The sequence below is a fragment of the Falco cherrug genome, chromosome 12, assembly GCF_023634085.1.
Source record: "Falco cherrug isolate bFalChe1 chromosome 12, bFalChe1.pri, whole genome shotgun sequence".
Lineage (NCBI taxonomy): Eukaryota > Metazoa > Chordata > Aves > Falconiformes > Falconidae > Falco > Falco cherrug.
Window position 1 is genome coordinate 28,497,048 of NC_073708.1, and position 13,915 is coordinate 28,510,962.

General features: G+C 37.7%; 1 protein-coding gene across 1 annotated transcript; it reads left to right on the forward strand.

Moving 5' to 3' along the window:
- The first annotated feature begins 258 nt into the window (after positions 1 to 258).
- GPX7 (glutathione peroxidase 7) lies at positions 259 to 10,886 on the forward strand. The gene is made up of 3 exons (XM_005440365.3): positions 259 to 499; positions 7,705 to 7,966; positions 9,860 to 10,886. The coding sequence occupies exons 1-3, from the start codon at positions 293 to 295 to the stop codon at positions 10,021 to 10,023; spliced, it is 633 nt and encodes a 210-aa protein (XP_005440422.1). The 5' UTR covers positions 259 to 292; the 3' UTR covers positions 10,024 to 10,886.
- Positions 10,887 to 13,915: the final 3,029 nt, after the last annotated feature.

Below are 13,915 nucleotides of genomic sequence, written 5' to 3' on the forward strand. Positions count from 1 at the left end.
TGTAAATCTGACTGGTATACCACGGACTGGTATTACTGTTGGTGAGCCAACTAGCACTTTCGTTCGTCTGGTACCCACCCATAAATAGCCTGAATACAGTACTACCACCATGAAATACTCCATTTTAGAATTTCTGTATCCTCCATAAATACATGCTTCTGAGGTCTGGTACAGACGCAGCTTCTAAGCCTTTGCAGACGCCAGACTGTTGCAAAAGCTCCGTTTGCAGCAGTCCTTTCTTTGCGGCAGCGCTTTCCTATCGTGGCAAGTGTCTGCAGCACGGACGTGCAGCATGCTAGATCCTGAGGGCAGTGTGGAGCACAAGCCTTCCTCTTCCTTCCCTAAAGTTTTCCTCATCCCTCTAGCCATGCTCCTTGCAATTGCAGCGCTCCTGCTCTTAGTGTTTTCCGCTACGCAGCAGAAAGAGCCTGATTTTTACACTTTCAAAGTTGTAAACATCAGGGGCAAACTAGTCTCTCTGGAGAAATACAGGGGCTCGGTAAGTCTGCACGGAGATGGGCGGCTCTTGCCCAGGCTCACTAACCAGCCAGTCTGCATGTCTGCACAAACCAAGTGGGGGTGGAGAGATTGTACATTAACTTGGTGCACACATGCAAATAGATGTGACTTTACGACTGGTGTGTTTTTTTGGTTTTTTGGTTTTTTGGTTTGTTTTTTTTTTTTTTTTTTTTTTTTTAACTGATCTGGAGTGTTGCCTGCATGCTTCCTTTGGTACCGCTCCATAGGTCTTTGCACTCTTTAAATAAAACGTCTGCAGCCTAACCTCTGTGCGTGTCCGCGTCTTCCCCTTGTGCAGGCAGCTGCCTGTAGACGTGGCAGGCAGGGAATGCCTGCCTGCCTGCCATGCAGCCGGATGAGTTGCACTGGATTGTGGCTATTAACATTGAAGCGCAGGAAGTTTGTACCTTTGTTTAACTTACTTTTGGAGCTCATTTCTGCCTTTTAACTGCATGACTTTTACTAAATTATTTTTATGTAAATCCCATTCCTTGTCAATGTTCTACATTTAAAAAAAGGGGGTGTGTGTTTAATCGGTGGCTAATGGAGCTGACAAATTTCACTATAATTAGCAAAAAAGCAAGAGACATGATAAAGTAAATATTTTAATACTGGCGTATGGTGAAATTGTAGCCACATCACACTATTCCCTGTGTTGCTTTTCAGTGTGACAAAGCAACATGAAGAAGGGCATGTAGCCACAAATCTACTTTTATGACTTTTTTAAAATGTTGCTTGTGTATTACGTTAAGGAGCTCTAGGCAGACCTTTCCTACCTGTTTTAAGAACAGTTTCCCTGAATGTAAACTGATTTTATTTTATGGGGGTTTAGTGGCTTGATCATACAGGAAAGATGCTCAGTACCTATGGAAGAGTGAAAAGGGAACATAGCACATGGGGGGCATAATACTATAAGCTGTGACAGCCACATTCACAAATTAGAGAAGCTAAAATCAACATGAAGTGCACAGCTGCCACCCTTAGTGCTCAAGTGACACATCTGTGGTGCTGCCAAGCAGGCCAATAGCTTAGCTGCTGCCCAGAAAGGCAGGCACCACTTTTCACTTTCACCCTTATTCTCCAGCTTTGTGTTTCCACCTGCCTTCCCCCTCTTCTCAAATACTTCACATACTTCACTGAGGTGTCTGAGCTCACTAGTCCATAGTAGCAGGTCACTAAAACATTGGCCAGAAGACAGAGAAGGTATATGGGAGGACATGTATATTTTCCTGAGCTTGGTAGAGAGGGGTGCTGGTCAATTTGGAAAAAATGAGAGGTCTGCATCTTACCTGGTCAAAGTCCTCCCACTCCATTCACAATTCAGATAGAGCAAAACTGGTCCCATGCCTACTCAAATATCTATATTGGAAAATACAAGGAAGCTATTTGATTTTAAGCAATATTTGCTTTTTTTTTTTTTTTTTTTTTTTAGGAGTTCCTTCCAAAGGCTCTGTCAATAAATCCTGTTACTGGGGCATTTTTTGTTTGTGGGTCATCTGCAGATCTGTCTGAATAAGCAAATACCACCTGTACTTTCTCAACCTCAGGGCCAGAATCCACACAGAAAGGAGTAAAGGGGGAACTCTGAGAAATTCCCTACAGCCACCCTGCAGAGAGCTGTGGGTGTTCATCTCCCCTGGAACAAGCTGCAGAGCCTGGTCTGGAACCTCACGAGTACACCACGTTAGGGGTGTGTGTCTGTACCTCCAGTGGTGCTGTGATACCAGGCCATCCTCGAGGTGTGACTGGTTTTTTGAGGGAGAGCTCTAGAGCCGTACCTTGGAAAAGGTGACGCCATTGGCGAATGGTCCTCCTTGATCTCTGCTAGGGCATGCAGAATAGTTTATTCCAAAAAAGTGATGATGACCAGTTTCTGTATGGAACAAAAAAATTTGCATTCCGAGAGCCTATTAATGTTCAGGCTAGCTGCTGTTTGATAATGCATGTGCATAATTTTAAAGAAAATTAATTACAGCAATAAAACACATCCCTTTCTGTCATTATGTTGTCAGAACTTAGTATCAAGGTAGAGAAAGGTTAATTAAAACTCCCATTTATTTCTTAAAATAAACCTCCTTAAATCTGCAGTTAGATAAGTACTGTTAAGATGTAGGTTTATCATAATATTTTAAAGCTATTAAAAGAAAGTAAATAATATGTAAGTACTATGTATGTGCTGCTGGTGTTTTAAAGAAAGTGAGTCATTAGTTAGCCCCTGGAACAATAATCTGCTAATTGCTAAACCAGCTTTTAACAGCCTTAAGCTTTCTGGCAGATGCAGAGAAGACATTTTCTTCAATTTACTCACTCAACTAATTCAGTTAAATAACTACTTAATTGGTAGTCAAGAAACTAACTGGGAATTGAAAAAATCAAAACCTTCCCCAGTATAAAGAAAAATAATGAAGTCTGCTAAGTCTAAAAACACAAGAGCCATGCTAAGTATAAACAATCAGTGCAATTCATTACTTGCAGAGTCTTTCTTCAATAACTCATTATTAATACAAATTATTTTGTATTCAGATCATTGAAACAATTTTTCTTGGTAAGAAAAAAATAAAACTGATATTAATTCAATTTCCATTCAAGTGCATGTTGATACAAATCGCAAGTACCCTCTTTTTATAGTAAGAAATGTACTAACAATTCTGAAATAATGAAAATTAAAAAAATTAAGGAACAGATTTTTTTTCCTGAAATAAATATGCACAGGCATAACCTATTCTCCACTTCAATAAAAACACAGAAAATAAGTGAGAGAGTACTCCCTTTTTATGGGGGCATAACAAATTATATTACCAGAATGCTAAATACTTGGCATACATGCTACGGAATCGGGTATCATAATACATTTACCTGAAAGCAAAGAAAGGGAGGTGTATTACAACTGGGGAAAAAAAAAGTACCACAAGTGAAGTAGATCAAAAAACTGTCTGCTGCACAAGAAGGCCATCCTCCTGTGTTTTTTCCAGGCTACCATACTGATGTTGACACATCTATATTAAAAATGAAGGGCAGTGATGTATGGTTGGAAAGGAATCAACAGGATTCAAATAAGATTAGTTTTTTATCTATCTACCTATCTAATTCAAGAAACCTTATTATGATCTCTATCAAATATGCTGTAAGAGGCACTATTCTTACCAAAAATAGTATCTATTTGGGAGTCAGAACTCCCAAGCATCAGCTGTTCCCTGCTGTGTTTATACCTGTCTAGATATAATAGTACCTACCTACCTGCCTTCCTGCTGACCTACCACACAGCTAACAGCGTACTGAGGTGTAATTAAGCAGTGTTAGTGCACTGCTTTGGAAATCTTGAACCAAATGTAATACAGTAATGTAAAATCATTAGGCATTCTAACAACCCAAAGTATTAGTTTACTATTGAAAGTAATGCTAGGCACTTTGCATCACAGCTCTCTGCAATCTGAGACTGTAATACTACTGAAGGTGTATAAATACAGAGTATAGCTACTTAATTACTGTACAGAGTATTGCTATTTTTTCCATGAAGGTAACAAGGTCTGTAAGTCAGTGAAATCTGACAGTTGTGGCTGATTCTTCCATCAGTCAGACAGAGCCATTTAAGAGTCTCCAGGTCTAAAACCCTACGTATCTACTGTTTCTACTAAAAGATCCACAAAAGGTTACTCAAAGCTGATAGATTGATAAATCTGTCCAGGGATCTTTTTCTCAAGGAGGTACACTGGTGTAAACATTAAGTAAACGAAGACATGTTTTTGCAGTGTTGAATGAGTTCACTACTGGAATGCATAGGTTTTCTAAGTGAAGGCAAGGAATTTATAGTATTAAGAGGTCAGACGACTAACAGAATTCAGCTTAAATACTTTTTGTAAGGTCCAGGATGAATTGTTTGCACTGCACACTAGGTGGTGTACTTGACTTTCAGAGCCTGAAGCCAGTCAAGAGGCATAATTAACTTAATTTAAATCATTAATAGTTGTAAGAAATCAAAGCACAGCCCCTTCATGACAACATAAAGAGTGATATTTATTAAAAATAAAACATAGACAAAAAATATCAGCAGATTTAATCACTCCTGGTACCAGACACTCGAAAGATAACTTGGTAACAATTTTTAAACAATCATTTTAAGCATTCCTTATGAAATACTAATAAATAAATCCTGAAATTTTTTTATTATATGTGTTAGTTATACTTTTAGGAGGTTTCCACTATTAAGTTGTGGAGTTTAGTAAAGGCATGCACGTATCTAAGGAAAAAAGAGAAGCATAATGTGCCTGCCAGTCTAAGAAATGCTGCATGTATCTCCTATTTTGTGGGAGAACGTTTAGAAGTTTGCACTGTTGGCAGTGTGAGCTCTCATGCCTTTCACCACCATGCCAACTAATCACTGGTTTTAAACAGCTGTAAATTAAAATAGTCGTTTCTTTTAGAGTTAATTTTTTCAAGCTGTCCTAATTTCAAAATCAAGTCAAAGTTATAAAAGCTTGATTGTTTTCATTGGCAAGTGATCTCTCATGTCTGTTATAATATGAACATAATACCTACACAACCTTATTTCTCCCAGCCCTCCAATGATAAATTCTTACATTGCCATTGTATTTGAGATAAAGTACCAATAGATGTGAATAGTAAGGTATATGAATACTTCCGCATCATGAGAATGCTTAGTCTTAAACTATATTTTAAAATGCTTCTAGACTGTCATATGAAAGGACTAGAGGTGATGTCAACTCTTGGTGGTACAATTTATCTTCAGTCATACCAAACTACAGTTATCACTATGCTTCATAAATACACATTATTTGAAAAGAACAGAACTGCCAATAGTTATTTTTTATGTCCAATACATAAGTTCAGTTTGGAATGCTGACAGTCTACAACAGGAATGCATCATAAAATTATTACCTCTCCTCTGGGGAAAAAAAAATAAATGCCATATCTTTGGATGTTTTAGGAGACTGAATTTAAAATTTCAGGTAGAGCTTATAAATGTTGTCTGAATGAATGTGATGCTTTGGAAGTTAGCTAGATGGCTCCAGATCATATTTCATATACAAGCATACAGGGATTGACTAGATTGTATTCTGTTCACACACTATACCACAAAGAAGGTTACATCAACCTGTGCTTTATAAGATTACCTGTCTTCCAGGGAAAACAGTGCTGCTCTGAAACCACTTCACGTATAGCCATATACCTATACAAGGTACAAAATACACAAATGAAGTGTTAATGTTTAATGTAAGAAATTATAAACACCCTTAACTTTTTCTTTACTTATTCCTACCCCTTCTGGACATTTAATCTTATGAGCCCATACTTTACCCAGATGATGGGCTTTTATATGCCAGTTTGTTTACTGGCCTAAAGAACACTATACCCATGTAGTCATTTATTTTTCATACATTTTAATTTATCTGATGCAGTCTATTCCTGTTTCCTATATACTTTTATATTTTGTGTAAAAACATACACGTAGAAATATGTGTTACAACAGTAACACAAGAATCCAAAGTTTAAATTGAGCAAAGGCAGTGGGCACAGACACAGGAGTATGAGACCTGGACAGGATTTTTCACTTCCTTTTCTTGCCCTGCAGCTACTTGCTGTGTAATTTGGTAAGGTCAATTAATGTATCCAAGCTTCAGGCTTTCCTCTTCCAGTACTGGGCCCTTCAACACAGCTGTCTCACAATGACAATAATGAAACCAACGTGCCAGCTTCTATGAAACTTCCAAACTCTTGTAGAAAGGTCCAATGTAAATAGCTACTGTTGTTGTACTAGCACTGGGGAATGTGTTGGCTACTTTGATTGAACTAAAACTTTTTTTGCAATTTGAGAATGAAGGATGAGCTTCTGGGCCCATGTATAATCTGTAGAAACCTACAAGATTCAGCGTAAGCCTGGTAGAATTTCAATTCCTAAATCATGATACTTTTTCTACGCTATGCCTGATTTTAATCTAGGTGGGTAGAAACATTTTTAGTATTATAATATTTATATTTCCTTATGACTCTTACAAATTGGTCTGAAAAAAGGAATAGAATGTAGTTACATGTAAAGAAACATCACTATAAAGTGCATAATGCTGGTTTTATTAATAAAATGATATTGTATCTAAAAGACCTATGACATTCAGCATTAATCTGCTCTCAAGAAAATATTAGAATGGACTTCATTTATGTAGAATGAGTGACAACTCACACTTGGAAAATTTGTAAGAATAATAAAATCTATAAAAATAAATTCTAGATGTTATTTAAGGATAACATATCTCAAAAAACAATGGAAAGCTCTTCAGGGCCTTGAGAAACTGTAATATGTATCAGCTCAGGGTTAGGTCACTTAACTTCCCCAACAACTTCTTGCCAGTATCTGTTCCACCATGTATTCTCCTTATACATGCTGCTGTTTTCCTGTAGTCCTCATCTGTGTTTGGCATCTTCCTCTGCTAGATCTGCACAGGCACATACATGCCTGGTGGTAATGTCTGAATGACACAATGTGTACAACATCAAAGATGATCAGATATAGGAATGACTTTAAAGGACAGTGGGTACAGTCTTCACTTCTTGGAATCTCTAATTGAGGCAGTAAAAGTTTATGCAAAAATCTGTTGTCATTTTGTCACAACTAAGTAGATTTATTTTAGAAATGGTGGGAAACTTTACAGTCCATACTGCACAGACCAAGCCAAAATCCTGTAACTGCTTCTATTAACTTCCAGGTCATCTGCATTAGCAATGATAAATGGATCAGCCAGTTCTGTATGAGTACTAAATTCTGTACAAGGGAAGATGCTGCAGAACAAATGCTTCACAACAGATAAATAAATTACCAAAAATACATTCATTTGCAAGTTTCTTTCATGCAACTTGTTTATCTTAGCTGGATGGTCATTTCTTAAATATGCTTAGAAACTATACAGAAGGCAGAATGGAGAAATGTAGATTCTCTGTAAACTAAGAATTAAGATTGCTTAGTAGTTTATTGATTATCTTCATGGTTGCCAAATGGGAATACATAAAAGCAATATTAAATCCTCCTATCATGAACAGAACTTGATATAGTTCCAAACATTTTCAGTCACAGTTCTCTAGACATTTTAATTTTTTGAAAATAGTCTGCATCCCAGCCTACCTGTTGAAAAATTGACACGTGCAACACAGTTTTTAATCTCTGTTTTTCTTCAGGTGTCGCTAGTGGTCAACGTTGCAAGTGAGTGTGGGTATACAGATAGCCACTACAAGGCCTTACAACAGTTACAGAGAGACCTTGGCCCATATCATTTCAATGTGCTGGCATTCCCATGCAATCAGTTTGGGCAGCAAGAACCAGACACTAACAAAGAAATTGAGAGTTTTGCACGAAAGACTTATGGTGCCTCCTTTCCTATGTTCAGCAAAATAGCAGTCAGCGGAGCCGGTGCAATTCCTGCCTTCAAGTACTTAATTGGTGAGTAATCTGGAACATTAGAGGGTTGTTTCCCAAGTTTAGAATTCCTCTGACACAAAACACCATCTGACAGAAAAAACATGTCTGTCACTGTGTTCACAGACTCATAGTGCAGAATTGACAGGCTCAAAGGGGTCAGAAGTCATGTAGTCCATCCTCCTGCACAAGGTGGGGTTTCTCTCTCTGTCCCTCCAAACAGCTTTGTCTAACCTTCTTAAAAGATCTCCAGGGATAAAGACACTATGATAACAGATGCCCTGTAAAAGCTAGTCTAATGAACTTTTACAGGGAATACAGGTCTTGAAATATTGTCCTGTATGCATACTACACCTGATCTTCCTTTTTCCACATTGCGGCCTCCTAAGTGCTTCTCCTGTGACACAACTGCTATAGGTTGGATTTATAAGATGCATCTCAAGAGCTGCAGGATAAGTGGAAGCAAAGCATCTATATAATTCACCTCAGCAATCAAAAAGAGAAACCAGGCGCTAAGAGATGTCCTTGAATACTCCCTTCCTCACTCCTTGCAAAGCACTGGAATAGCCATACGGTTTAGTTCTTCCAGTTCCAATCTGCATTACAGCTAGCACTGAGGCCTGAAGAGGTTTTGCTGGTTTTTAGCAGACAGCTGACAAAATGCACTGCAAAGCAGGATACCCTCTATCAAGGCATTGCTTTCTCTATCAAGGCGCTACTTTTCTTGCACTGTATGAGTGCTCTGAACACCATTTAAATGCTAAACTGAAATGTCAGCCTTTACTGGATGTGAAGGAAATGTCTTCCAGTAGTGATGTATAATAAAGCCCAATATGACACAGTATTACCTGAGCTGCATTCTGCAAGGACCACTTTGCTGGTGCTTCTCTCCAGCACCACAGTGTTTTCCCACGTACCACTGCATTTAAAGGAGTGTTGGCAGTATTTTTGACTACCCCAAGCACATCTTCCAGGTCTGTAATGGATCTTTTCACTAGCCAGACTTCCCTTTAATCTTCTTCACATCCTTTCATTTCTGTTTTGCCCAGTGGGATTGTTACTTGCAGACATGTCACATAAAACTTGCCAGTCTTGTTTCCCTGTTGGTCCACACGTAAAGTGAGGCTGCTGGAGGCAGGATATTTGTGCAGCATAATGACAAGATTGTCAACAGTGTAGGACTGGCTGTGTCTTGGCAATACTTTGCAATATCTTCCAATTCCATATGAGATTTTGCCCAACGTATAATCAATGGAAAAGATGGTAATTTGTCTGTAGTGTTTGTAGGTGGGCCATTAGTGGGTTGGGACTCCTGGTCTGATTGAAAATCCTGAATATTTTGTTAGTCATGTAGCAGAATAGTAAAGGGTAAGAATGTGATTCATGTAAAAGGAGTATGTGGTCATGGGGGGAAAACTGTAGTAGGTGAGGATTAGGAGGAAACCTCCTGGAAGAATTTACTTTGTTATTTCTTCAGGTACCATTTGTTGAAACATACTTCTGAAGCACATGATACTGGGTGCTTTTGGAGGAAAAATCCTGGATAAGCAAGCAAATAATCAGTCCTGGTAGCTATAGTGTTATGCCAAATTAGATTTTCCTATCAATGTTCAACTGTTTCAAGATTTATCTATGTAGCACAAACACACACACACGTATGCACACTCACGCTTTAAAACCAATTAAAGTGCTCCTGTCTCAAGCTTGACTGTTTCCATTAGTCTCCAGGGGGGTACTGTCTAGTTAAAGCTTCCTGTCTGTTAGAAAATTAATCTTATTATTCAGTCTGAACTCACTCTTAATTTTACATTCCTTCATCCTCTGAGAGGGTAATCATCAAATTGACATAAACATATGTCAGGAATTGGCTAATGTGGTTTTCTTTTGTAAGTTTCCACTTTTTTTTTTTGCCTGTAGATTCTACAGGAGAAGAACCAACCTGGAACTTCTGGAAATACCTGGTGGACCCCAATGGGAAAGTCGTAAAGGCCTGGGACTCTACTGTCTCTGTTGAAGAAATAAGACCTTATGTTACAGAACTTGTAAGGAAAATCATCCTGAAGAAGAAAGATGAATTATGATTTTCGAAAGTCCCAGCATGCCAATTACATCTTTATTGAGAATTAAGGCTGGACTTTGTCTTTTCACATTCCAAAAGAGAGTATATGGGGAAGGGAAGTTATGACCAGTGGAATCTATATTCACCATCTTAAGAATGTAGAAAACAGCAAGTTTGCATGGTCAAAGTAACTTAATTTTTTTCTCCAATTGATTTGAGTTTGACCTTCCTGGGAAAGAGGAGCTCATCAGCAATTGTTTCTTTCCCAATTCAAATTATTATTTGTTGATAACACTATAGGAATTCAGTTCATGTACCTGTAGGAAGAAGGCTCAGAATAATGATTTCCTGATTGGGATTTCATTGATATCTGTAATTCTGTTGTCATATTTTTATCACGAACTGAATGAAAAAATAAAAAGCGTGTGATTGACTTAAGGCATGTTTTAGGAAGAGGTCCCAAACAGTTACCTTCAAAGGAGGCAGGTTTACATAGATACATGTCTTGCTAGTTACCAAGGCCAAAAATATTTCATCTGTCTAGAAAGGCAGTTAAGAAGAGCATGGGGAAAATACACCTATAAAACTTAAAGTAGTATGAAGACAAAGCCTCTTTAATAATTCTCCAAAACCTATGAGAAGAATTTCTACATTTTTTTCACCCAGTAAAGAACAGCAGATGTTATTTAAATAGCCATTTGAACATCTGTAGGATGACAGCCTATATGAAAAGGCTATTTCTTTCCTCTATTACTATTTTGCCTTAGAATTACTCTTGCATCATACAACTGATATTAAATTTATTTTTCAATTTATAACACCATCCAATTTTGCTGCATGTACAGACAAACATTAAAGAATCAACATTTTTCTATGGAAATTCTACATTTAATTGTTGCATATCGTTACATCATTTAATACCACGTTCATGTTACAAATGTTTAATGGGACCTTTTTAGAATATAGCATTCAGGCATCTGCTCAGACTTCAGACTGCAGAACTTCTTAGCTCATACTGAAATAATAACACTAACAATTACAGCCTCATTGTTCTTTGACAGAAACCCTTTGAAAATCTTGTCAGCAAGAACTGTTATCTCAACAAAAACACAATGTACAGGTCCCCTGCTCTTAACCCCGGGATGCTTTAAGAAGAATCCAGTCTTGTCCAATTGCAGTATTATTGACGAGTGAAAGCTTTTTTTGTGCTTTGTAATGATTTTTAAAGCAGCACAAACAGTATTTGTCCATGTAGTTGTCAGGGCCCAAATGTACAAATAAGCCTTAACTGCCATGACCACAGTAAGGACTTTTTCCAACTCATCACTGTTGTTAGAGCTCTTCAATATCAAAACAGGCTCTAGTTGAAACCAAAGGCAAATATTATGGCATGCACCAGCTTGTAGAACAAAGGGGGAAAGAAGAGTACTGATGAACTATTGGAAATAAAAGGGTTGATCCTAGAGTACATTATAGTTCCTGTGCTTCAGCAGCGGCTGTCTCCAGAGTTCTTGGACTCTTTCTGTGGAGCGGTCTAAGGAAGGAGAAGCCAGAGGTACTTTAAGGATTTACAGGACAACCCTGAAGGGCAGATTGTACTGTACAAAACAAACTCAGTTTGTCTGAAAGAAGCTGAGAACAAGGTTTTTTAGTTTTTAGTGGGGAAAAAAAGGAGTGGTGGAAGAGAGAACAAAAAGAAGAAATAACAGAACTACAGAAGCAAAAAGAGAGATCAAATAAGAAGGGAGAAATGAGAAGGAAAGAAGACGACAGTTTAAAGCCAAAGAATCTTTGGGACAAATGGGGCATGGAAATGTTCAGGTCCTATTGATACTGATGAATATGTTTCAAACTATATCAGCTACTTCTCACTTGGAGTGTTACTTAAGAGTGCAGGAAATTGGCACTTGTGGCAGTGAATATGTCTGTATTTTCCTCCTCTGATGGTGAGAAAAGTGAACTCTATAGTCCATTCAGTCATTTAGACTATTCTTATATGAATCACTCTAAGACAATGGCTACTAAGGATATCACAAAGAAAGGAAAATCAGGCCCAGCTGATACTGTGCTGGGACAGAGAATCCACTAGAATCTACTAGAAAAGGAGGTCTTTTATTACTGTATAGACTGTTTCTCTTTTCTCTGTCTGTTGATACTAATGCAATGCCCCAGCATGCTGTTCGCAAGTGCTGCAGAGCTTAAAATTTTCTCCTTAGAAAGTATGTTTCTGTTTTATAACTGAAACCCAGATGAGCCCAGACCATGCTTTGAAACACATATTAAGCCCTCTTAACATGTCCAACTTCAAACCGAACTCTTGATTTACATAGATATGATCTTGCATTCTGTATTAGATGAATTCTAGAAGTCTGAAGAGATATAATGGCAATGATCAGTTGAAAGGGTTCATGGACAAATACTGTTTGTGCTGCTTTAAAAATCATTACAAAGCACAAAAAAGCTTTCACTCGTCAATAATACTGCAATTGGACAAGACTGGATTCTTCTTAAAGCATCCTGGGGTTAAGAGCAGGGGACCTGTACATTGTGTCTTGCTGACAAGATTTTCAAAGGGTTTCTGTCAAAGAACAATGAGGCTGTAATTGTTAGTGTTATTATTTCAGTATGAGCTAAGAAGTTCTGCAGTCTGAAGTCTGAGCAGATGCCTGAATGCTATGAATAACTTAATACCAATGACCACAGAGCTGGTGGTCTTACCAGTTTGGCAACTTAAAAAGAACTAAGGTAAGTATTATATATGCAAACTTTGAATCACAACAGATTTGAACAGGCATATGATTTTAAGCACGTAAATACTCTTTCTGAAGTTAACAGAAACATTTTCCTGATCAAATTAAGCATGTGGCATATATTCCATCCTTTGTTGCATTGGAATCTGTAGAACAAATGCTTTGGTCTTTTAATCAAAGTTACAGAGTAAAAGCAAATAATCTTGTCTGCAGATTAATTCGGATCTAGTCATGTATAAGCACTTCATGACTCCCTCCTCAGAAAAATTGCAAAGCAAATTGCCCTGGGTTGATTTTGGTTGTTGAGATTATATAGAGGGCATGCAGAGATCAGAAATTACTTTTTTGGCTCTAGACTTCCAACACTGGTTTAGTCTGACAGAGATCTTCCCTAAAGCAAGTCTCAAAAACTGTAAAGCAGCTCTGACTGTATAGCATGAAACTATTTTCTTTGCTGCTTGTCTACTTTGCAGAGAAAATATTAGTGTGCATTAACTGATGAGTATGTTTATGCATGGAGAGTCATTGTCTTGATCATCTGAGACTTGATCTCTTACAGTTTGAAGGTGTAAGCTCTTGGCATGTTGGATTTAAATGGTAAATTAAGCACCTAGACACATGATTGTATGGAGTCGTGTTTCCCCTGCTGCATGCCAGTAGGAAAAGAAATAATTTTAAAGCCTAACTATAAGTTTAAAATTAGACAGGGCACTTAACAGTCTTTCAAAATTTTGTCTCATAAAGAATGTAAAATCAGACCTACATATATTCAAAGCTCTTTGAATTCTATTTGAAATGGAATAGGCTACATTGAAATACAGCAATTGGATGGAGCAATAGAGAGGTGTTTAACTCCTTTTTTGGCATTATAAGGAGAACAAACCCAAATACCCTAGTTATCCTTACAGCAACATCTGGTATTTTAGTTACATGCTAGATACATTTCACTTGAGCTTCTATTGTGATTCTGGTCGGGAACTTCAGCAGCAAACCAGACACAATTTCTCTCTACTGGATGGTACTCAGTTTATCATTTCAAATGCATCGGTACCTGGTTCAATAAATAGCTGACTATAGTCAGAACTTTCAGAAGACTGGACATCCCTTTGATTAAGCAAAACAGATTTTATGCTGCTTTCAATTATTGGATCAACCAAATACATT

Bases quoted from the DNA above. Each gene is read 5' to 3' on its own strand.
- GPX7 (XM_005440365.3), top strand. From the start codon at position 293: ATGCTAGATCCTGAGGGCAGTGTGGAGCACAAGCCTTCCTCTTCCTTC. The intron at 500-7,704 runs GTAAGTCTGCAC...GTTTTTCTTCAG, and splicing joins TGGAGAAATACAGGGGCTCG to GTGTCGCTAGTGGTCAACGT. The intron at 7,967-9,859 runs GTGAGTAATCTG...TTTTGCCTGTAG, and splicing joins TGCCTTCAAGTACTTAATTG to ATTCTACAGGAGAAGAACCA.